We start from the raw sequence: 24,124 nt of genomic DNA, 5'->3' as shown, positions 1-24,124 counted from the left end.
TTGTAATGTGGCGTATCCAGGCTATGGCTGCTAACAGGAGGAGGAGGAGGAGTCGTGGTGCTGATGACATCGCTGAGGCGATTCATCGGATGGTGGATGCGATGCAGCCACCCGTAGCAGCGTAGCCTAGGACGGCGATTGCACCAATCAGGGTGCCGACTGTGGAGGACTTCTTGCGCCACAAGCTAGCTGAGTTCATTGGCAAGGCCTCTCCCGATGAAGCAGATGCATGGCTCCGCAAGTGTGAGAAAATCTTCAAAGTGATGAACTACGAAGATGAACAGAAACTGTTGTTCACTGCTTACCTACTGAATGGGGATGTTGAATACTGGTGGGCAGGCATGCAACAATAGATGGAGAATAGTGCAGAGCCAGTGTCTTGGGCCAACTTTAGAACTCGTTTCTTGGAGAAGTACTTTCCAGATACGGCAAGACAAGACAGGGAGGCTGAATTCCTAGCATTGCAGCAGGGAGATATGACAGTGCAGTAGTATGTGAATAGATTCGAGCACTTGGCGAGGTATTCCTCATAGAACATCACGGAAGAATGGAAGTGTTTAAAGTTTGAGCGAGGACTTAGACTTGAGCTGAAAAGGGTGGTAACACCTTTGAGAGAGAGAGGAGATTTCCTATCTTGGTGGAACAGGCCAAGAGTGCTAAACAATTAGAGAAGGGCCCTGGTCCTATTGTGAGCCGACATCAGAAAAATATCGCGGAGGCTAGGCAGATGAAAAAGTTGTACAGCCGACCTCAGACATCTTAGGGTCCCAGTTGCTACCAGTGTGGCGAACCCCACCTGAAGAGGAATTGTCCACAGCTGGCAGGCGGAGTAGGAGGGTCAGGCGACCGTCGCAAGTCTTTTATATACGACAAACCAAGACACTTTGCCAATAATTTCCCAGAGAAGAAGAGTCTTGGCACGAAGAAACCAGCAGCATCGCCAGCAGAGCGAGCTAGGGCAGCGGGCAGAGTCTTTGCCCTGACCACCACCGAGGCTACACAGTCGGGTAATCTTATTCTTGAACTTTGTGTGTTGTTTGGTAAAGTAGTACTTGTGTTGTTTGATTCCGGGGCAACCCATTCCTTTATTTCTAATGTGTGTGTGGGGAGATTGAATTTGGTGACACGCGATTTGGGATGTGAGTTGCTTGTTTCAACTCCCTCCTCAGGTCAAGTGGCTACCAGTTCAGTCTGCGTTGGGTGTTCAATGGAAGTGGTAGGTCGCAGATTCAAGGTGAACTTGGTGTGCTTGCCTTTGGAGGGACTGGATGTAATCTTGGGGATGGATTGGCTGTCTAACAATCACGTCATAATTGATATTGGACGGCGCAATTTGATATTCCTAAAACATGAAGGATTAGAACTAATCTCGGCTCAGAGGGCGATAAACGAAGTAGAAGTTGGAGCCACCTGCTTTATGATAGTGGCTCATGCAAAGAAGAATAGTACCGCCGAGAAGATCAGTGTGATTCCAGTCGTGGAGGAGTATGCCGACGTGTTTCCAGATGAAATACCCAAGTTTCCACCGAGTAGGGATGTGGATTTCTCCATTGATCTCATCCCTGGTGATGGACGTCCTTGGTGTAGGAGAGGAAGGAGATCCATGGAAGACACCAAAAAGAAGATGAAATGCAGCGGAAATGAAGATAAGAGCAAGAAGAGCTGTAGGCAATGGAGGTTTTTGGTGAAGATGAAGAGTAGAAGTGGAGCTATGGTATGAAAGGTGGCTAGAGGAGATGAAGGAGAAGGTTAGCCATGTGTGCTCTCAAAATAATAGAAGAGTGGAGTGATCTCAACACAAACATTCTATTAGAAATTTCAAGAGTTAAAATGTACAAATGGTCTACTTTTGGCTTTTATATGTGAGCCTAAAAGCTAGACTAATTCTTGGCCCTTAGATTAAGCTTGGAGGAGAAGCTTTAATCATAACCCTTAGATGGTGGCTTGGAGAAGGAGGCATCTTCCTAGCCTTTGGATGAAGACTTGGAAAAGAAGACACTCTCTTAGCCCTTGGATGAAGGAGGCACATGGGTGGAGTGTGGACTTGGCTCCATGGGATGCATGATCCATGAGGTGTAGGAAGGAATGTTGACTTCCACTTAGTCTACCTTTGACCTTTGGTAGCTCATGGCCAAATCTCCTATTGGGCTTAGTCAAGCCCAATTTTATCAATTCAACTACACATTGTTTGACTTATTATTCTAGAAAAACAAGGCCTAAACAATGGCCCAATTTAAATCTATACTACTTCCTTCATGCATCATCTCATATTTTAGAGATTTCTTTAGCCCATGTGAATCTTTCTCATCATGCTTCTAGTGATTGGGCCTTGATGTGGGCTTGGGCTTGTTGATGCACTTGAGCTTGGGCTTGTTGGGGTCACATCACCTGGAGCTGGCCCAGTGTCCATGGCGCCCTATAGAATGGCACCAGCGGAGTTGGCTGAGTTGAAGAAGAAAATTGAAGATTTGCTTGAGAAGAAGTTCATCCGGTCAAGCGCGTCACCCTAGGGAGCACCGGTACTTCTAGTAAAGAAAAAGGACGACAGTTCAAGGTTATGTGTGGATTACCGTCAATTGAATAAGCTGACCATAAAGAATAAGTATCCACTGCCGAGGATAGATGATCTGTTGGATTAGCTGAGGGGAGCCGCAGTGTTCTCTAAGATTGACTTGAGATCTGGATATCATCAGATCTTAGTCAAACTAGAGGATATACAGAAGACGACATTTAGATCACGCTACAGGCATTACGAGTATGTAGTGATGTCGTTCGGGGTGACAAATGCTCCTGCTATTTTCATGACTACATGAACAGGATATTCCGACCGTACCTGGATCAGTTTGTTGTCGTGTTCATTGACGACATATTGATATACTCTGAAAGTCGGGATGTACATGCAGAGCATCTGAGAGTGGTGCTGAGAATTCTCAGAGAGCATAAACTGTATGGGAAGTTATCAAAGTGTGAGTTTTGACTGGATGAGGTACAGTTCTTGGGCCATGTGATCTCAGCCCAAGGTATAGCGGTAGACCCAGAGAAGATTGAAACAGTGTTGAAGTGGGAAAGGCCACAGACTGTGACTGAGGTGAGGAGTTTCTTGGGTCTGGCAGGTTATTACAGGCGGTTTATGGAGGGGTTCTCCAAGATGGTGAGTCCCTTGACTCAACTCACTAGAAAGGACCAGCCTTTCTCTTGGACAGACGAGTGTGAGATCTATTTTGAGGATATGAAGAAGAGATTGACCACTGCACCAATATTAGCTATTCCTGACACCACCAAGACGTTTGAGGTGTATTGTGATGCTTCATACCAGGGTCTAGGTTGTGTGTTAATGCAGGAGAAACAGCCTAATGCTTATGCATCTCGTCAACTAAAGGTGCATGAGAAAAACTATCCTACACACGACTTAGAATTGGCGGCGGTGGTTTTTACTCTCAAAACATGGAGACACTACTTGTATGGGGCACAATTTCAGGTATTTAGTGATCACAAGAATTTAAAATACCTGTTTGATCAGAAGGAATTGAATATGAGACAGAGGCGCTGGATGGAATACCTGAAGGACTACGACTTTGAGTTGTTATACCACCCTGGTAAGGCTAATGTCGTAGAAAACGCTCTGAGTAGAAAGAAAGCTCATGTGTCGGCCATGATGATTAAGGAGTTGGAGTTGATCGAGAAGCTGCGAGATATGAATATGGGATTGGATATGGAGACAGATCAAATACGGTGCAGCATGTTGAGGATCACTAATGAGTTTCTGGATGAGATTCGGGTAGAACAGGGTAAGGATCAGGTTTGCAGCATATTATTAGTGAGTTGGGCACAAAGAAGAGAAAATACTTCAGGATGGGTAGAGATGGTATCCTGCGATTCAGAGAGAGGGTGTGTGTACCCAGCAGTCGGGTATTGAGGAAAATGATCTTGGATGAAGGGCAAAAAAGTCATCTTAGTATACACCCAGGTATGACTAAGATGTACAAAGACTTAAAGGTGACCTTCTGGTGGACTGGCATGAAAACTGATGTGGCAGATTATGTAGCATCTTGTTTAGTGTGTCAGAAAGCGAAAATAGAGCATCAGAGGCCCGGTGGTACGTTGGAGCCTCTTGAGATTCCTTAGTGGAAATGGGACAGCATTTCCATGGATTTTGTTACACATCTACCGAGGTCAGTGAGGGGGCATGATTCCATATGAGTAATAGTGGATAGATTGACGAAGTGCACACACTTTCTACCCATTAATCAGAAGATGTCTCTAGATAAACTGGTAGAGCTGTACGTCAAGGAACTAGTCAGATTACATGGTGTGCCTGCGAGTATCATATCAAACAGAGATCCGAGATTTACCTCGAGGTTCTGGCAGTCGTTGCAGAACACTTTCGGTAATCAGTTGAGAATGAGCTCGACATATCATCCTCAGATGGATGGCCAGTCTGAGAGAACCATACAGTCGTTGGAGGACTTGTTGAGAACATGTGTTGGATCATCTCGGGACATGGAGTGATATGCGACCGCTGGTGGAGTTCACTTATAATAACAGCTACCATTCCAGCATTGGGATGGCACCTTACGAGGCCTTGTATGGCAGGAAATGTTGAACACCTTTGTGTTGGTAGCACGATGGAGAGTCTGTGGAACTTGACCTAGAGTGTTTACAACAAACTACTGAGAAGGTAAAGGTAATACAGGATCAAATACGTGCAACTTAGAGTCGGCAGAAGTCCTACGCAGATAAGAGGAGGAGGCCACTCGAGTTTGAGGCTGGTGACCACGTGTTCCTTAGGGTTACACCTACGACAGGTATTGGGAGAGCATTGAAGTCGAGGAAGTTGACTCCTCGATTCATTGGTCCATATCAGATTACAAGGCGAATTGGACTGGTGGCGTACGAGATTGCATTGCCACCTCACTTGGCAAACCTGCACAATGTTTTCCACGCATCACAGTTGAGGAAGTACGTGGCGAATCCTACTCATGTGCTGGAGCAGGATGATGTCTAGGTGCGTGAGAACCTGACTCTTGGAGTTGGACTGGTGAGGATTCTAGATTCTCAAGTCAAACAACTCAAAGGGAAGGAGATTCGGACTGTGAAGGTTCTCTGAGACGAGGCAACCCAGGAGATGACTTGGGAGATGGAAGATCTCATGAGGAAGTCCTATGCTCACCTCTTTGCTGGTAAGTTCTATTTTCAAGGATGAAAACTTTTAAAGGTGTGGATAATGTAAGACTCGTGAAATTAGTTAATTAAATAATTAATTAATTAATAAATGCGAGTAGAAAGAGCTGTTATGGTATTAATTGTTGGTTAGTGTACGTGGAAAAGTATTAGCTCAAATGGTTGAGAGTACTTGGTTTGTGTGAGAGGACTTGGGTTCGAGTCCTATGTATGACAATTATGCGTTGTTGTTTTATTATTAATTTTTAATAATATGTATGAGTATGGATTTGATAATGTAAACTGTTTTTGATTGGAGGGTATCACTAAATGTGAATTGGCATAGTGGTTGTGCTTTGGCTTTATGAGTGGAAGGTCATGGGTTCAAACCTTGATAGGTAAAGAATAAGCTTTATTTTTGCTAATTATTAGTTGTGGTATGAATGTGAAGGGGTAAAGAAAACCTAGCACGAATTTGAGAGTGTGAGTGGAGTTGTGGGTGTGCAAGGGCTGGACCAAGAGGGAGATTGTGAATCAAGGCTTCTATTTTTTCGATTTTTGATCCCTAATTCCAGGTTAGGGGAGCTGAACCCTTGTTGTAAATTATTGGTCTGATTGTATGAGATTGATGATCTATTGCCAGTGAAATTTGAGTTGATTATGGGGTAAATTCGGGGTGGGGTAATTGGGTACTGTTGTATTGAAAATTTCATGTGAATTGGTGCTCATGATGGCTATTCTATGTTGTGTATGCTCTTATGGTATGAAAAGTGAGAATGGGAGTCTGTATGGCATTTGTATCTTGTTGTTCTATGAGTTTAATGTTGACAAATTTAATTGGTGTGTTTTGGGAGCGTTTTTGGGTCTCTGATGCAGGGACTCATGTTCTTACCTTTCTCGCGGATCTCGCTCAGGCGAAGGTTATGGAGTTGGGCGACACAGACACTCGCTCAAGCGAGTGAGGTTCGCCTAAGCGAGACAGTGATGAAGTTGCACGTGTTGAGCGCGACTTCTCGTCCAAGCGAGGGTTTTGTGGGTTTTGGGCGACTCAGGGTCTCGCTTAAGCTAGACGGCCTCGCCTAAGCGAGATGTCTTGGTTATGTTTTATGCTTTGTTTGCCTTTTTAGCTCAGGCGAGTTTGAAATGTGTGTTTGGGCGAGAGATGATCTCGCCTGGGCGAGAGGATCTCGCCTATGCGAGATAATGTGGTGTGGTCATTGTTTTAAGCTCGCTCAGGCGAGGTGGGTTAGCCTAGGTGAGGCTGAGGGCTTAGCTTGGGCGAGAAGTCCCTAGCTTAAGCGAGTTTATGCGAATTACTATGTTTCTATGTGCTTGTGAGTGTGTTTTGGCTGTTTTACTAAGGTTAGGTTGTATATGCATGTGGTGTGGTGTTTGGGCTTGAAGGACTAAGTCCAATAGGGGTCTGGGATGTGCTTGGTGGTTGGACACATGATGGGCAAGGAACTGGTTGAGTTCCCATCGGCTGCTAATGGGCGAGGAGTCCTTAGTATTATGATTGTATGTGTCGGGCGCACGATGGGCAAGGAACTGTTATGTTCCCGTCGGCTACTTCTGTTTCAGGATATGCTTAGACTCAGAGCGAAGGCTAGCAGGGGATGTTTTTGTACATACATATATTCTATGTTTTATCATTTTAGCTTTGAGAATATCATGTAAACTTGGCGGGAGCCATTGACTTTTATTTCAGTTTTATGAAATTATGAACTCCTGGTTTTATAGCTTATTATATTTTAAAGTTTTAAATTTCCCTTGTTTTGGGAAATAGTTTATATTTAATGCGGTATTTATTGTATTTCGAATTTTTTTTATTTAATATCAGTAATATTCCTTATGGATGTTACATCCCCAATTCTTAGCCTAGAAACAACTTATTTTACTTACAATTGGTATCAAAAGCGAGTTCTTAAAAATCATTCAAGTTTGATCCTAAAATCTTTTCAAAATGTCTGAAAACAAGCTTCACTTTACAGAAGGTGCTTCTATACAAGGGATTTTGAATTCAATCATGCATGGTCCATTCATTCCTAAGCATGTTGTTAAGGTGAGCAGGTAAATAAGCCTTGGAATCTCTGGACAAAAGAAGAAAATAAGAAGGAATATGGTTATGTTGTCAAAAACATCTTGACATTTGCTTTGAACATGGATGAGAGTTTTAGAGTTTCTCAATGTAGTTATGGAAAGGATATATGGGATGTGCTTGATGTCACACATGAAGGAACAAATGATGTGAAGAGAGTAAGGAGACATGCATTGATACAGGAACATGGGATGTTTAAAATGCAGCAAGGAGAAATCATATATGAAGTTCAAAAGAGGTTTATACACATAGTGAACAGTCTCATTGACTTAGGAAAGGAATTTAACAAAGAAGAGTTGAACATCAAAGTCCCGAAGTGCCTTGATTGAAGTTGACTACCTAAAGTCACAACTATCTCATAATCTAAGGATTTATAAACCATGACCACTGCCTCTTTGTTTGGAAAGCTTAGAGGGCATGCAATATAGATGAATCGGTTGAATGAGTAAGAGAATGGTGATAAAAAGCTGAGAAACATTGCATTGAAATGAAGCACTAAGAAGAATTATGATTCAAATAAAGAAGTGGTTGAAATAAGTGACAATAAGAACTTAAATCTTCTAGTTTTGGAAAGTTTCTCAAAAGAATATGGAATAAAGGTAATTAAATGAGGTACAATTCTAAATGAAATAAATCTACTACTACTTCTAATTTTACTTATTACAATTGTGGAAAACAAGGATATATTAAAATTGAATGTCCAAACTTTAACAAGGACAAAAGTGTAGATAAAAAACAGGAACACAAGCTCAAGGAGAAATGTGCCTATATATCATGGAAAGATAATGATGATTCAACAAGTAGCTCATCACAAAAAAAAAAATAATAAGTAATAAGATAATGGGAAATATGTATCAATTAGTTTCTTTCTTTTCACCTTGTGTGTGTTGTAGTTGTAGCGCGGCTATAGTGGCTTGATTGTCATGCTTTGACATCCAAGGATGTACACAAATTTTTCTTTTTTATATACCAAAAATCATAATTTTCTCTTTCAAATAAAAAAATTTAGACATTGCCATAAATTATATTGTTGGATGCTGAGTAGTTGTGGCCATCATTCTTCATTTTTGATTCTTTTTATTGCAAAAACCTGGCCTTGATACCAATTTTGTTGGTGATATTCTATAGGTGCAATATTTTGTAGTGTAAAATAGAAACCAAGAGGAAGATAATTGGGAAATTCATTTAAACTTGGGGTACATTCTATAGTACATTCTATAGTACTTGTCTCAAGACTTTTCTTTAAAGGCCAACCTTGTTGTAGTGGAAAATAAAAAGTTGAACTGAGTTTGATAACTAAAACTAAAAATGTAAAGCGCTTAGTCCAAACTTAATCTCTAAGGAAAAGGAAAATAACTCACTATGGTTATTCTTTGAGAATGCCAGAAGACAATCAACCCCAAAGAGTAGGCGATATATTCTTTGAGAATGGAACTATGAGGAAATCCATATCCTCAAGCGAAGCAGAATAAGAGGTTTTCATGCATATTACAAGTAGAATGACATATGTGTTCAAACATTTTTCATATATTACTGACCAATAACTTCAAAGGTAACCAAATATCGTGGTTACCCAAAACATAAATTCAAAGGTAATAATAAATACTTCTTACCAATAACTAGTGCATAAATAAATTCTAACCATTAAATAATCTCGTCCTTTTTTATTATTAGTTTTTTTTTTCTATAAGTATTATAAAAAAATATATATACAAACGTACTATTTTTTTATGGGACCATATTCTAAACATCGTATTTGGGTATATTTAAAAATTTAATATATAATATGATAAAATATATCTGGACGAGTTTTTCATATGGTTGGTTTAAAATTTGCGTGTCCATTAGGGTCTTGTTCATTGGTCAAAGTGTATTATGTCAGCTTCCATACCTTGATTTGAATTCCACTTTAAAATCTTTCTGGTTTTCCATTTGACTTTTCACAGCAGGAAGGTATAGCATATATATATATAAATCCAATTAAAATAAGCGTTTTCAATTCACCCATAATCAAAATCGAAATCCCATGCTAAAAACATATTACAATAGTTGACCTACTGAGGTAAATAGTAAATACTATAACAACCAACATGTCATATCAGTGAGGTAATTTTTCACCCTTTCATTATGGTGTAGCTGCATAAATGGCATTAAAATAAAGCAGCCAAATTAATTTACAGAATAAAATTACATGTTAATAAGTTACATTAATTGTATTTACGAAAATAAAATGTTTAACTTGTGACACATTTCCTTTTCAAAATTATGATTCTGTCATCATGAGTTTACTATCATTCATTTTTGGTATAAAATCCAAGACTTGCACGCCACTACACCATAGAAAACAGGCGTAGTGTACTTCTACTTCTACATTAGACATTACATTATGACAGCATTTTTTTTTTCTATATTATTTTTATAACTATAGAAACTATTGAAAATGGAGTGAAGTTTCAAAGGAAAAAATATGATGACATTTACATAGATATATGAAAATGAAAGTGTTTTTTTATGGTGAAAATGTGGAGAAGTGTACCTAGTTACAGTGGCAATAGATGTGAGATCTAGGAATTGAAGTGAGATGTAATGAATGGTGTGGTTACTTTCTAGTTCTACTTGTTTTTGCTTTACAAAAGGGCTCATATTCTCATCTTCCATTACGCATCATCCATCATAGGTATACCATACCTACTAAAACTGAGCGACAGATCATAGCATATCATGTGATAAGCTAGCTTATATATACACACAAACAAGAGGTGGAAGGGAAAATTTGCAGAAAATAGCTGGAAAAAAATATCTAATCTAGAATTATGCTGCTTTTCCATCTGCTATTCTGAAAAAGCAAGTTTAGTTTTATTTGTGGAAAGAGATATAAGGAAATTTGCAACAATAATATGGGTAGGGGAAAGGTGGAGCTGAAGAGGATTGAGAACAAGATAAACCGTCAAGTGACATTTGCAAAGAGGAGAAATGGGTTGCTCAAGAAGGCTTATGAACTCTCTGTCCTCTGTGATGCTGAGGTTGCCCTCATTATCTTCTCCAACCGTGGCAAGCTCTATGAGTTCTGCAGTGGCCCTAGGTACCCAAACCCCATCAACCTTTTTTCTTTCTGTCACTCTGATTTTGTGCTTTTTCTGGTTTTCTTCAACTTCTGAGGCTCTTTTCTTTTCTGGGTGTCTTGATTTTCCCTCCCTGGTTTCTGGACCGCTTAAAGTTCACATCTTTCTGCTGATTATGTGGTTTTTCTTTAGGGGTTTGTGTTTCATGATTTTTTTGATGTTTGTTGCTTTCCTTTGTCTTCGGTTTCCTGTCTCTGATTTGTAGGGCTTCATCAAGGATGTGTTGTTTGTTTATGGTATTGTGTTTCTCTTAAAGTTTGTTTTCATCTTCCTTACAATTTTCCTCTCTTTTCTTTTACAGTCTTAGATTCATGCTTTTTGGTAGAGGTTTTTATTGGAAAGCAGCTACAGTCTTCTAGATCTTTTTGATTCAAAATTTTAGCATGACGATTCGAGTTCATACATAATGATTCTTCTCTAATTATTTCTTCATCGTGGTTAAATTTTAATTTATTGGTGATTAACAATAATTATATCAGTTCTTCTTTCATACATGTACTGGTCTAAAACATCTCTTTTTCTTCTGTTTTATTCAAAATCTAAGCTGTGGAAATGGTTTTGGTGTATAATAATATTCAACGATTATAATTTCCTTTTCCTCATAATGTTTTGTAAATATTTATCCCGTTTGCAGTGGAACTTTCTCCTCTTAACGAGTTCTGATCAAAATTAAAGAGGGAAAATCTCTGTGGTCTGTTTTGCAGCTGCAAAATTTTCTTGCTGAGTTGACATAAACTATTCATGAATTTTTAAGTACTTGCCTTTTGGATTACGATCCTCTACAGTTTTCGAGAAATACATAAAATCTCAGCCACTCGTTATAATTTTAATATTTGATAATTCAACAAGTGAAGATATACTCTCATGAACAGTGAAATTATCAGTAACTGCACTAAGTTCTTTCTGAAACCGCATGAGATTCATTTCCCTTTTGAAATGGATGGTTCATAACTTTATGACCAAGTGGTATAGACTTTAGTCCTTAAACATCTTCATTTTTCTAAAAAAACAATTTTTTTTTTTTATAATCATCCATGCATTTTAATTTTTGGTAGATATATTCTCATTCAACAGAACAGCCCTTTGAAAAATAGTCATGAATATCATATCATGCAATAATTTTAACGAATTGTTTGGTTGAGTTGTGAGGTTTTGGAATGTAAACCTCATGTTAGTTAAACAAAAAGGAAGGAATTTTCACCTTCCTGCAAATTGGAATGGAGAAAGTGTTTTTGCCTTGATAGGTGTGTAAAGTTCTTTGTTTCTTACACTTTAAAACAAACAAACAAACCAGTTACCCAGCATGAAAAAACACTGATCAGTTTTGTTAATGACTAATTTTTATTAAAAATTTCTTAATCATATTTAATAATGCTTTTCTTACTTTTGCTTTTCTACTTGTCAAACTTGAATTTGAGATCAACTTCAACAAATTCAAACATATTTTACTGATATGAATAATATGCTGGTGTTCTCTGGTTTACAACTATGGTACAGCAATGAAAATGTGATGTTATGACGTCCAATCTTCATTATAGGACCCTTAAATCATCGTGTGTAAGGAAAAGAAACACTAACATTCTAGATCTTTTGGTAACTATATTTACAACCCCAAGATTCTCTTTGTTGTTGTATACTTGATTCTGATTAGACATTCACCCATATGTCAGAACACATCAAAAGAAAAGAAATCAAATCATACATTTGCATTCAATGTAAAAGATAGAACTTTGGTACAAATGCATACTTTAAATATAAAATAAAATAGATAAATTCTGATGTAATTTTCTGTTAAATATATATATATATATATATATATATATATATATATATATATATATATATAATCATTGTACGTACATATTTCACTTTAGAAGTGCTATCAAGTACCTTTTCTTTTAGGTTAGATTGGCTTCTTTACTGTTAAGTAGGCTTCTTTACTGACTTACTGTTATCTCTAGATGTGAATCACATAAAGATTAAAGAGTATTGTAGATTTTGCTGCATGATATAAATTTTGTACTTTGTACTTTGATAATTACTGTGGATAGGATAATAATAATAATAATCATTAGACAATTAATCCTGTGTTCATTTTGTGCATGCCCACTGTTCTATAATGCTATATATCTTCACTGTCATCCATTAAACTGTAGTATTAAAGAGGATTCCTGATCATGCATATCTGTAGATTGGTTTTTACTTATTTTATTTCATGAGAATATGCTTAGGTTATCAAAATTATATAAGCAAGAAACTTAGAATAGTAAGCTAATGTGATAGACTTGAGTAGTTTGCAAGAGGTGTTGAATATAAGAAAATTACACTTATCTTTCTTTAGATATGATACTCATTTTCTTTAATTTTAAAATAAGAAAATTCTTATGTTTTAATAATGACTTTTAAATTTCATTTAATTTTTAAATAAATATTCATTTTTCTTTAATTTCTAATAAATGACATTCACCTCTTTTATATTTTTAATGAATGAACACTCGGTACTGTTATTTTTTCTTAAAAGTATAAAAATGACCAAAATTATTAAAATAAAATTAAGTTTTAAAGTATAAAAATTAAAGATCTTTTACTTAAAAAAAATTATGAATAAAATAAGATAAGTATCACTTTCATAAAAACATGATAAGGTGAATTTCCATGAAGGAGAGGAAGGAGATGAGCGTTTGTTTAAAAATATGAAAAATATAAATTTTAATATTTAAAAAACATAAGAGAAATAAGTGTTTATTCTAATTAAGACTTCCATTGCAGACAGAAAAAAGGTTAGCAAAATTTTCCTCTACTTTGAATAACCTTTCTTAATATTAAAATTCGTAGATCGAATTTCTAAATGTCAAACCAATCATACTAATAATTACATTCTTTGTGTTATAATACTATTACTATTATATATTCAACAGTTTATAACTAGCTGTTTTCTTACTTTTATAAGGTGCAAAAATCTTGTTCTAAAAGTATACATGATCGAGGAGATTGATTTTTAGTACTACTAATTCTTAAATCATTAATATAGGTTGAAAATCTTGTTCAATTTATTTTTAATGAAATTTTCTTTTAATTATATTTTGTTAGAGATCCGAACCCAGTTTTATAACATCAACACATAATATATGTAAGCCGACAATAATATTTCAAGAAATAATATAACCAACCCACATTCTTATATTACATGTAGTTATATTTATATTAAATAACAAGAAAACATAAGAATAAAATTAAAAATAAAAGCATTTATTTATTATACATAAATTTTGTTCATAGACATAAACTATATATATATATATATATATATATATATATATATATATATATATATATATATATATATATATATATATATATATATATATATATTTATATATAACTTAAGAAATGAAATAACAAAAAATAGTTAAGCCTAACAATTAATAACATACATGCATTATGTAATCTATCAAAAATTAATAATACTATAATACTTTATTATTTTAAGAAATCAATTTAGTTGAGAAAGGGTGCAATATAAATAATATCATAAAGTAGGCTCATAGGTTTTGGGTAAATTCTGTTCACTTTTATGGGGCTTGGAGATGGTAGTTTGAGTGGAGCCATCTTATAAGTACCTTGACTGAACCATTTGTACTCATCAAACATTTGATTTCCTTATAGCAAAGGAAAAATCACTGAGATTCACACTTCATTGGGGAAGGATGTGAAAATTTTAACTCTGCTTCATCTTTCAAATTCATTAAGAATTGACTCAATGGAAATAATATAAGAGAATTAATGTATACGTACATATATTACAAAAAACTTTAAGGTTGTTAAAATTGCAGTATAACAGCATATCCCTTCTTGCTTTTGTACTCACTTCATCCTAACATCTACTTTCAAGTAAGTTCACAGACTCAGTTGAGAAAGTTCAGTTTAGTTTCAAACTCTCATTAGTGTAATAGATAAGTAACATATTAATCAAATCACTTATTATGATCTTCCTCCTCATAATTTATCTCCAGTCATCATAATTATGTTATTTTGGAAATATGTGGTTATTCAGAGCAGTAATTGACAAAATACATTTTCATGATACACAGTAAATTGAAGATTACGTTGAGTTTTGGATAAACTTAAAAAATGAATTAAAGTTTTATGAGTAATTAATGTATTAGTAATTGAGATAGGTAGTTAATGTATTAGCCGTTTATAGTTATTTTTTTATATTTGTTTGGTATATTTTGAATATAACGGTTAAAAACTTTTGAATTTATAAATTATATTGTTGATTGTCTGAACAACAAGGTGAATCAAATTTTTTTACAAGAGAGAATTTGTTTTCTTCATATTCATTTCATTGCCTATCTTATATGCATGCATTTCCATGTTCTTGAGGTGAAATATTTATGTATTCATATGGTGACTATTTGTTTCAGCATGGCCAAGACACTGGAACGGTATCACAGATGCAGCTATGGAGCCTTGGAATTACACCACCAACCTGAAATAGAGACACAGGTTCATATTTCTTGATTTGACTTGAACAAGTGTTTGATGAATAGTGAAGGTAGAAAATGTAACAAGAATAGGAAAAAGGGTTTGACAAAATAGCTTTTTTTCCTTGCTTTTCAACTTTAAAGTGATGTTTTTTGTGAGTGTGTATGTGAATTATGCATCTGCAAGTAAATGCAATGTGTGAAAGGCTAAGATGAATGAGCATTGGGTTGTGCAGAGGCGCTACCAAGAGTACCTGAAGCTAAAATCCAAAGTGGAGGCACTACAGCAAACACAAAGGTAGAATGGTGTAGTGCAATTATTGAAAGGATAAAACTTAGTACATTTTACAGATGCTTTAGGTTTTGGTTTGGTGCATTTGATACAAGACAAAAATAATTAACTGAAAATAATAAAATGTTATAACTTTTTGTTTTTCTTTTTTGCAGAATATAATATTTTTAAATGTGAATGGATCATTAAAAGTATTTTCTCCTTCTGCTGAACTAAAAGCTTTCTTTGTATTAAATAAGTTAGAATTAGTTTTCTTTCATAAGTGAAGTCGACCTTAAATGCTTTTTTTCTTGTATAATTCAATGAAATAAAATTTGACTTTAATTTGAGAATAACAGAAGCAAATATTTAATAAGTTGTTGGTAATTGTTTTCTTTATCAAAATTCTTCAAAGATTTTATCTTCTTGACTTAATTTTATATATTTTTTTTAATTATTAATAATTACAAGAGAATTGCTTTAGTTTAAGAGAAAATGTAAAATGACTTTAAACCATTATCTTCTTGGATGAACTTTTACATAAGTAGAACTTCGAAGAGAAAAAACAAAAAAAAAAAAACTTTTTAATTAAATTAGTTTATGTTTAAGCTAATTTATAAAGGGCTTAATTAATTTTAAGTCTCTCATCAACTTGTGTATTTTTAATTAAGTCTACTAAATTTTTTGGTACTCAATTTCTAAATTTTTTTAATTAAGTTTCTGTCATTAATTATTAAAATAATTAAATATATTTATTATTTTATATTAACTACAATATTTTTTTTATATTAATAAAAAAATCTCATATCTTTTAAGTTAAAATACAAAAGAGAGTGACGACTGAATAACAAATCAGTCATGTCACTCAATTAATAAGAAAAAAATTAAATGAGAAAAACTCAATAAAATAATATAAAAATTTTGAATACTAAAATAGATGAAAAAATATTTATTAGAAATTCAATTAAATATATATATATAAAAGACTTGAAACTTAATTAAACCTTTTTAAATATTCTTTCATAAATTTTTATTTAATTTCTTTAATTATTAGCTTATCTAAACCTTTATTTCATCCAAAAAATGTTCATAATAAATTTTTTGACCTTTTCATTATGAAAAGTGATATGAGAAAAAGCAACTGGAAACAGAAATGGTTGAAGTTTGAAGCTAATAGATTTAAATCCTAGATATAGTTATGAATGGTATTAGGATATATATTAATTAGTTGCATAACTCTGTAGAAACCTGCTTGGTGAAGAATTGGAGCACTTAGATGTTAAGGAGCTTGAACAGCTTGAACGTCAGCTCGACTCTTCCCTCAAGCAGATCAGGTCTAACAAGGTATGCAAATTTTGCACCTCACTCTGTTCAACTAATTTATCATTACTATAATATATCTTATCATATTCTTCATTCATAAGTCAATATGTTGGAAACTTTGTTTGATTTCTTCAAACGTCTGTCAAAGTAACATATAATTCATTATCTATCGTCATCTACCAACCCTCAATAATTTTGAAATACAAATCCTCTAAGTTTTACAACATTAATTACTTTGGAACTTGTCACAAGTTTTCTCGTCACACCAATTTGTTAATGCATAATAGACTCACTTTTAAGAAATTGTTAAAAATTTAAATATGAGTCTAAGTCGATAGAAATAAGAATAATGAAACATTATAAGAAAAAAAACTTACAAATTTATTATCTTAAAATTTGTATTGGAGTTAGTGTCCATCATCATGTAGATTGATCTCATGTTTCATTCAATGCGGTTACAATCATCTTTTTACTGCATCTTTGTACTCTTTTAGTGGCTCTTCATATCATGTCTCATTCGATGTGGTTGCAATCATTTTTTGTTATTGCATCTTTGTTCCCTTTTAGTGACTCTTCCTAATTATCTTACTTTATATTAAGTAGTGATCATTTCATCAACTTCAACCTTGTCTTACTTACCTAGTAACAATGTTTAAGATAAAGGTTTGAAAAATAATAATGAAGTATATAGAGATTCTTTGCATCTCTATTTTTAGTTTATACAACTCCATCTTAAAATATAGAAATTAATCAATAACTTCAATTTTCTCAAGCTTCTCCCAAGTCATAAGAGATAAATAAATTGAGTTTGTAATGTTACTATAAAATATGTTTTCCATTACGAGAACAGAAACAAAATGTTCATTTTTAGTTGATACAATCCCATCTCAAAATAGACTTTGATCGTTGACATGAATACATATATTTTCTTGAATTTTATAAGAGCTAAATAAATCGAGATTTTCAATGTTATCATAATATATGTTCTTTTATAGTGAAAACGAAAACATAATTGTTTTGATATTTAGTTTGAAAAATTATATAAATATTACACTCGAAAAAAGATAAAAAAGATAAGTCATAATTGTTTTGATATTTAGTTTGAAAAATTATATAAATATTACACTCGAAAAAGATAAAAAAAGATAAGTCATAATTCATAAGATTGGTTGTTACAAATTACTCTGATATGTCAAAATTTAAATATATCACATAATGCATTCAAATAATACTCTCTAAGTTTCAGTCACATTAATATTCTCACCGAGTAATCTTATCTAATACTAGTTAATTCTTACTATTACTGATTTTAAAAACAATTAACTCTTATTAGTGTTGCATTTAGTTCCTATTTTTATTAATACTCAATATGAGCATAATAAATAGTCCACCTTCTCTTGTAATTTTCAATCTTTTCATACGTGTGACAGTTTAACCAGCTTAATTTAAAAACACAAAAAAAAAAAACGTTATAAGAGAAAAAGTTTAATTATATTAACCCTATATAAGTCATATAATGAACGATTATCAAACAATAAAATTACTTACACGCCCAAGGGATGTCAGATGTCACATTGATTTAATTTTTACTTCTTGTAAATATAAAGCTTTAAATATGCTGTCTTCATTTTTTAACTTTAAAGAAGAAAAAGTTACAAATTTAAATATTAGTTCAATTTCTCACATTTTTTTCATGCTAATTTAGAAAAAATTATTTATAAGACGGTTACTTGAATAATTTACTCTAAAGGTTATAGTTAAATATATATAACTTGACAATCAAATTAATTAAACATTTAAACTATTCAAATATAATTAAGCAACATTCTAGCATTTAAAAATATGAAATTGTGAACAAATATAATAGGAGTAGTAAATAATTATTAAAAAAAAATAAAAAAATTAAAAAAAAAATAAAAAAAATGTTGGTGGGTTAAGTGGGCCAACCCACCTTCAACCGGCTCGAACCCGTTTAACCCGTGAGTTAAGTGAGCCGGGTTGAGTTCAACCCACTTTTGAAAAAGTTAAATTTTTCTTAACCCAACTTGGCTCGAACCCGTGGTGAGCTGGGTTTGCTCACGGGTTGAAACCTATTTTGACATCTCTAACTTAGAATGAACAAAATAAATAATATATAAATAATAAAAAAAACTCACAAACTATGTTTTGGTATAAATAATATCTTATTTTCTTATAAATAAAGTTATAAATTCATTGATATTGAATGTTTCAATCTCGAATAACCCACAGAATAAATGAGCTTTATGTATAATATTCTCCTAAATTTTCATCAACTGCATATATTTGAAATTTGAATTGTTTTTTAATATAAAGAGTACTTTACATTTAACCCTTCACTAAAACTATATATACTAGACATCAATAAAACTTGTCCCTTACAGCTAAGAAATTTTGACTCTCTAAAATATGAAATTGACTAGGTATTAGTAATCTTGACAATTCATTCTTCATAAAGTTTAATAATATATTAGTAGATAAAGGATTTTGAATTGAATTTCATAAGGACTTAAAGAAAAATTATAAGCAAGAATCCAAAATGCATATTTTAAAAATGTCCTGCCTGATTTTGATTAGATAAAATTTAAATTTGTAATACATAAATATTTTTAAACATATACACAATTCATATGTTATTTTTATGATTAGTAATTAATGTTGATTTAAAATATTAATATTTTAAAAGGGGGATTGGAGGCTAAAATAAATTCTAAATATGGTTTTTTTTTAAATTAAAATTAAAACCATCCTCTTTACACTATCATCACTAAACATAATTGTTCTCATCTCTATAATATAACACTTATAAAGTTAAGTTTGTGTCATATCATATTATGAATTATGATACTAGAAATTTAAGTGTGAGTTGGAATTCTTATATTAAGTGAAAATAAGTAATTTGTTTCCTGATATCAGATCTCTTTCATGTTTTGTACAGAAGAACAAGTGATATGAAAGTTATTAGTTTGTAGTGACTTATATAAATGAATATAAGTGTTACAGTTCAGAAAGAAAATAGAGTCATAATACTTCAGTATGGCTTGGTTTATGACCTTTGCATAGAAGGTTAACTTTTTGCTATTTTATCCATTCTCTATTGTAAAAATAGACGTATATAATAATGTCATTTGTACAGTAATGAGAAAGAATGAGAGAGAAGAGAAAGCAATAGAATGTGATAAGTGAACAAAGATAAAAGGAAGAAAACATTATCGTATAAATAATACAACTCAAAAGTACCATCAGAAATTCTACTCCCACACAGACAATTATTTTTGTCCTCTTTGGCTCGCAGAGGGGGTCTCCAATTATTTTTGATTCAGAAGAGAGAAATAAAAAATTTGAACAGTAAATACTTGTGTGCCCTACACTGTTTGAACTGTTCCAAAGGGTAACCAATGTTGTGATCAAAGGTGTGTTTGTCTTTGTTTGTGGGGTGGATCTTCCATTGCATGGATCGTGGAAACTGTACTTATCTGTGAATGTTTGTGTACTGTTACTGTTAAACAGTTTTAGCATCCGTATGAGTCTGGCATATGTGTAACCCCAAGTTTAATTTATTATAAATATGATATCAACCTCAGAATTTACGTTGTTTGGTGTACATAGTACACCAAAATTAGCTAACAGTAGAGGTGTAAATCGTTGCCAGACTTCAACTGTTTGATATGACATGTTTGGTTCTAAAAATTCACACCATAAATTGTCTTAGTCTTGTCTCCAGATTAGATGTTTCATGTGCCAGTTGGCCTCATTTTCTTTTCTTTTCTTTTAAAAATTTATTACTGCTGTTAGATTCTGATCATCACTCTCTCAAATTATAATATATTTAAATCCAACATAATTTGTTTCTGTAACTGTTTTCGTTGTTAATATGTGTCTCTTGTAAATTATGTATGAGTTCATCATATTAACATCTCACATGGTCATATATTAACATTTGGAAATTAGAATAGAAAATTCACATCCAAATGTTTGTTTTATAATAACAAAAGGGAAATAAAAGGGTGTTCTAATTAAGTTCAGGATTTATAATTGTAGATTCCTGTGATTGTGGACAATTTGCAGACTGCAATGTGTTAATAAGAGATTGCTCACGCAAGAGTAGATCAAATTATTTAGGAAAAAAGGTTTTAAAAATTACTGTTTAGTTAATAATATAGTTTTTAATCTAATGATAAAAAATGGCTAATTCATTAGAATGGTTAGTTTAAAATATAAAGAAGTAAAACTACAGAGTGATCACTTTAAATTTATTTTTCGGATACTAATGATTTCTGATTTTTTTTTATATATTGTAAATAGATGTTGACTATGTTATTGGTATGGTTATTTAAAAAAATAAAAATAAACAAAGAACAATGAGTATGACTATGGATTGCATTGAGTTAATAAATTATTAAATTAATTTTGTTTAGAAAAAGTTTTCTCACATGGACTTTTACAAAAGAAAAATAAGAAAAAATAAATTAAAATTGATATCTCTATAGTTACTTTAATTTAGTTATGAATTAATATGTAGAAGTTCTGTTATATAGCTTCTTGAAGTTTTTATTTTTAATTAGTGTATAAATTAATTTTAATTCACGCGAAAAAAGTCACTTTTTTCACATTTTTCTACCAAAATTTCTTGTAAAGCTCATATACAAACGATTTTATAATTGCCTTAACTCAGCCATAAAATAAAATATCAAACTATCTTCATCTAAATATTGAGAATGGTGACTAATCTCAAAATTTTAGTAAGATTTATTTTAAAAAAATATTTTCTTTCCTTAAAATTATACATTAATTCATAGTAAGGTGATCCAAATGTCCTGTACAAATTAATACTTCTATAATTAATGAAGTCTTAAATATTTTTAGTACCTCATTAACAACATAAAATTAAGCATGGATAGAAAGTTTTACAGTTAAAAAAATTTATCAACTTTTTCGAATCACTTTTGTACTCTAGCAAAATATTGTGTGATAATCTCAGAAGAAATATTCCAAGCACAACATACAGTGTTTATACAAACACTTGACATCGTAATTTAAGATTTTAAATTATATTTATTATTATGATACTTATGCAACTGTTACCTTTCTGCAGACACAGCAGATGCTTGATCAACTCTCTGATTTACATAGAAAGGTAACACTTCGTTTGAGGTTTTTCTCTATCATCCTTAAATGATTATCATTTATTCATAGTCTGCTACCAACTCTGTTTTTGTGGGCGCGCAGGAAGAGATGCTGCTGGAAACTAACAATATCCTGAGGAACAAGGTACCAAAAGAGAAACTCTTTCAATTCTAAATATATTTATACTATTATTTATGTCTGTATAACTCTGATTTTGCTAAAGCTTCTTGAATTGTCTATTCAAAATTTTTCATTTTTGGAGAAGTTATCAAGAAAATCAATATTGTTTAAGAGAATTAAACGTGGACCCCTTTCTTGAGTATATATGGGTAGATGGAAGAGAGAAATAGAGAGAAAAATTAATAGATGGAAAATAAAAAGAAGGAATAAAAAATTAAGTATCTGTAGACAATATTAAACAAATTTATACTTTTATTTAGTTATTAACTATATATATATATATAGTTAATTTGCATGATAATTAAAGTATTATGCATATAAAATATGTATATATAACCATTAAAATCTGTCAAAATAATAATTAATGTAACTATTTTAGAGAGTTTTAATGTACTATGTAACATTAATTTGATTAGTGATAAGCATTGATTTGAATGTCAACAAGATGGTGATGTGATTAGCAACATCCATGCATTAACTGCATTTTATTCTTGAAATTTTGATCTAACACTTTAGACCATATAAATTTGCTTGGGCCAAAGCTTTTGGTGTCCTTGGTACTTTCCTGATGAGAAATTCAATAACTGCTGTACACATAGTTTAAGCATCATTTTCTGGTTTTTTCCACAGTAGTCTTACCTAACTTTTTCCTCCCTCTTGATGAGAAGACTTCAGAAAATGCAGGATCCAAGTACTCAACCCTACCACCATAATCTAGCAAAATTTTCAACAACTTCCAAAGCTTAATCTATATGCATACGCATAACACATGGCTTCAATCACACAGTTGCTTCCAGTTTCATCTTATTAAATTCTACAACAACCTTGTTTTATTTTCATGTGTTGTTTATATTCTCATTTATTAAAAGTGCAAGATTCATGTTGATGTTTCATGTTTCACAGTTGGAGGAAATCAATGTAGCCCTTCAACCAACATGGGAAGCTAGGGAGCAAACTGCACCCTACGATGGCCACCCTCATCCATCAGAGGGATATTACGACACAGCACATTGCAACAGTACATTGAGAATTGGGTAATGTTCTTCTCCCTCGCTGAATGAAATGAGAAACAGATTATACATGTGTTTGAAGTTAAACACTGTTTTTTTTTTCTTTTCTGCAGCTATGATTCTTCAGGGTTAAATGAAGCAGGAGGTGCTGCAGGAACCTCAGCCCAAAATGCTAGTGAGTTCATGCATGGATGGATGAACTGAATTAATTCACAATTTAGTTTAATTCATGATTGTCAGAAATATGATGCTTATGTAGAGATCTTGGGGCCTACAAGAACAGGCTGTAATAATAGGTGTCATGCAGCATAAAATATACTAGATATGCTCTTCTTAATATTCCAATAAGACATGTTTTGAAGAATTTCATAATTAACATCCTCCATCCTAACATTCTATAATTCATCTAAATGGTGTTCTCCGAGACTTAATGACATGTTTATGTAGTAATGTTATTAAATAAGTGCCAATGCTTAAATTTTCTGTTGCTTGTAATCCACTTTTTTTTTTTTTTTTGTTTCATGAATATAAATATCTGCATGTGAATCTGTAGTTTAGATTTTTTTTTTCATCTGTTAAAGCATCGATGCCACTTGAGAATTTATATTTTTACTTTACCATCTTGGTTTTTTATTTCACTGTCATGTCACTAGTATGAGTAGAATTTGGACTAAACTTTTTTAATATAATTATCTAGTTTGGACTTTTAAATGAGAAAGTTATTGCATGTTGGATCTAGCAAGGAGCAATTTTTGGCAATTTTATTAGTAATTTCTCACTTGCTCAATTTGCCAAAGGAATAACATTTTGAAACAAAATCCTGTGGCCGTCAAGGATTATCACCTTATCTTTTTCATTGGATGTATGAGTCAAATAATTTCAAAACTATTGTTTAATAATGGTACATGTTTGGTTAGAAAAGAAAAAAAAAAGTGTAAGTAAAATAAGTAGAATAAGAAAAGACATATGAGTAAAATAATGATTTTTAGAGCATTTAAAATGAGAAAGAAATAAGTAAAGAAAGTAATTTTTTTCCCTTTTTGTTTGGTTGTGTAGAAAGTACAGAAAAAAAAATTGTAATGACATGATTGTCCTTTCCAAAAACAAGTAAAATAAGAAAAGAAATATGAGTAAAAATAATGAATTTTTAGAGCATTTAAAATGAGAAATATGTAAAGAAAGTGTTTTTTTTCCTTTTTGTTTGGTTATGTAGAAAGTGCAGAAAAAAAAATACTGTAATGAATAATTGTACTTTTCTAAAGCCGAATTTGATAATTAATTTGAGTAAAAAAAATAGATATTTGGAAAATATTTTGTACGAATGTTTA

At 32.6% G+C, this 24,124-nt stretch overlaps 2 protein-coding genes across 2 annotated transcripts; both read left to right on the top strand.

The window, feature by feature from the left end:
* Positions 1-353: 353 nt before the first annotated feature.
* On the top strand, positions 354-5,005 carry LOC146888434 (uncharacterized). The gene is made up of 5 exons (XM_085670102.1): positions 354-490; positions 772-1,581; positions 2,818-2,966; positions 3,015-3,799; positions 4,715-5,005. Exons 1-5 carry the CDS (start codon positions 354-356, stop codon positions 5,003-5,005), a joined length of 2,172 nt encoding a protein of 723 aa, XP_085526228.1.
* Positions 5,006-9,884: 4,879 nt separating this feature from the next.
* LOC114173141 (agamous-like MADS-box protein MADS2) lies at positions 9,885-23,291 on the top strand. The gene is made up of 8 exons (XM_028057379.2): positions 9,885-10,340; positions 14,808-14,889; positions 15,104-15,165; positions 16,383-16,482; positions 21,575-21,616; positions 21,709-21,750; positions 22,690-22,820; positions 22,910-23,291. The coding sequence occupies exons 1-8, from the start codon at positions 10,156-10,158 to the stop codon at positions 22,998-23,000; spliced, it is 735 nt and encodes a 244-aa protein (XP_027913180.1). The 5' UTR covers positions 9,885-10,155; the 3' UTR covers positions 23,001-23,291.
* The last annotated feature ends 833 nt before the right edge of the window (positions 23,292-24,124 follow it).

This window comes from Vigna unguiculata, chromosome 2 (assembly GCF_037176805.1).
Source record: "Vigna unguiculata cultivar grain cowpea cultivar isolate G323 ecotype 2 chromosome 2, ASM3717680v1, whole genome shotgun sequence".
In the NCBI taxonomy this organism is placed as follows: domain Eukaryota; kingdom Viridiplantae; phylum Streptophyta; class Magnoliopsida; order Fabales; family Fabaceae; genus Vigna; species Vigna unguiculata.
The sequence above is the reverse complement of the archived record's forward strand: the minus strand, read 5'-3'. Positions and strand labels throughout refer to the sequence as shown.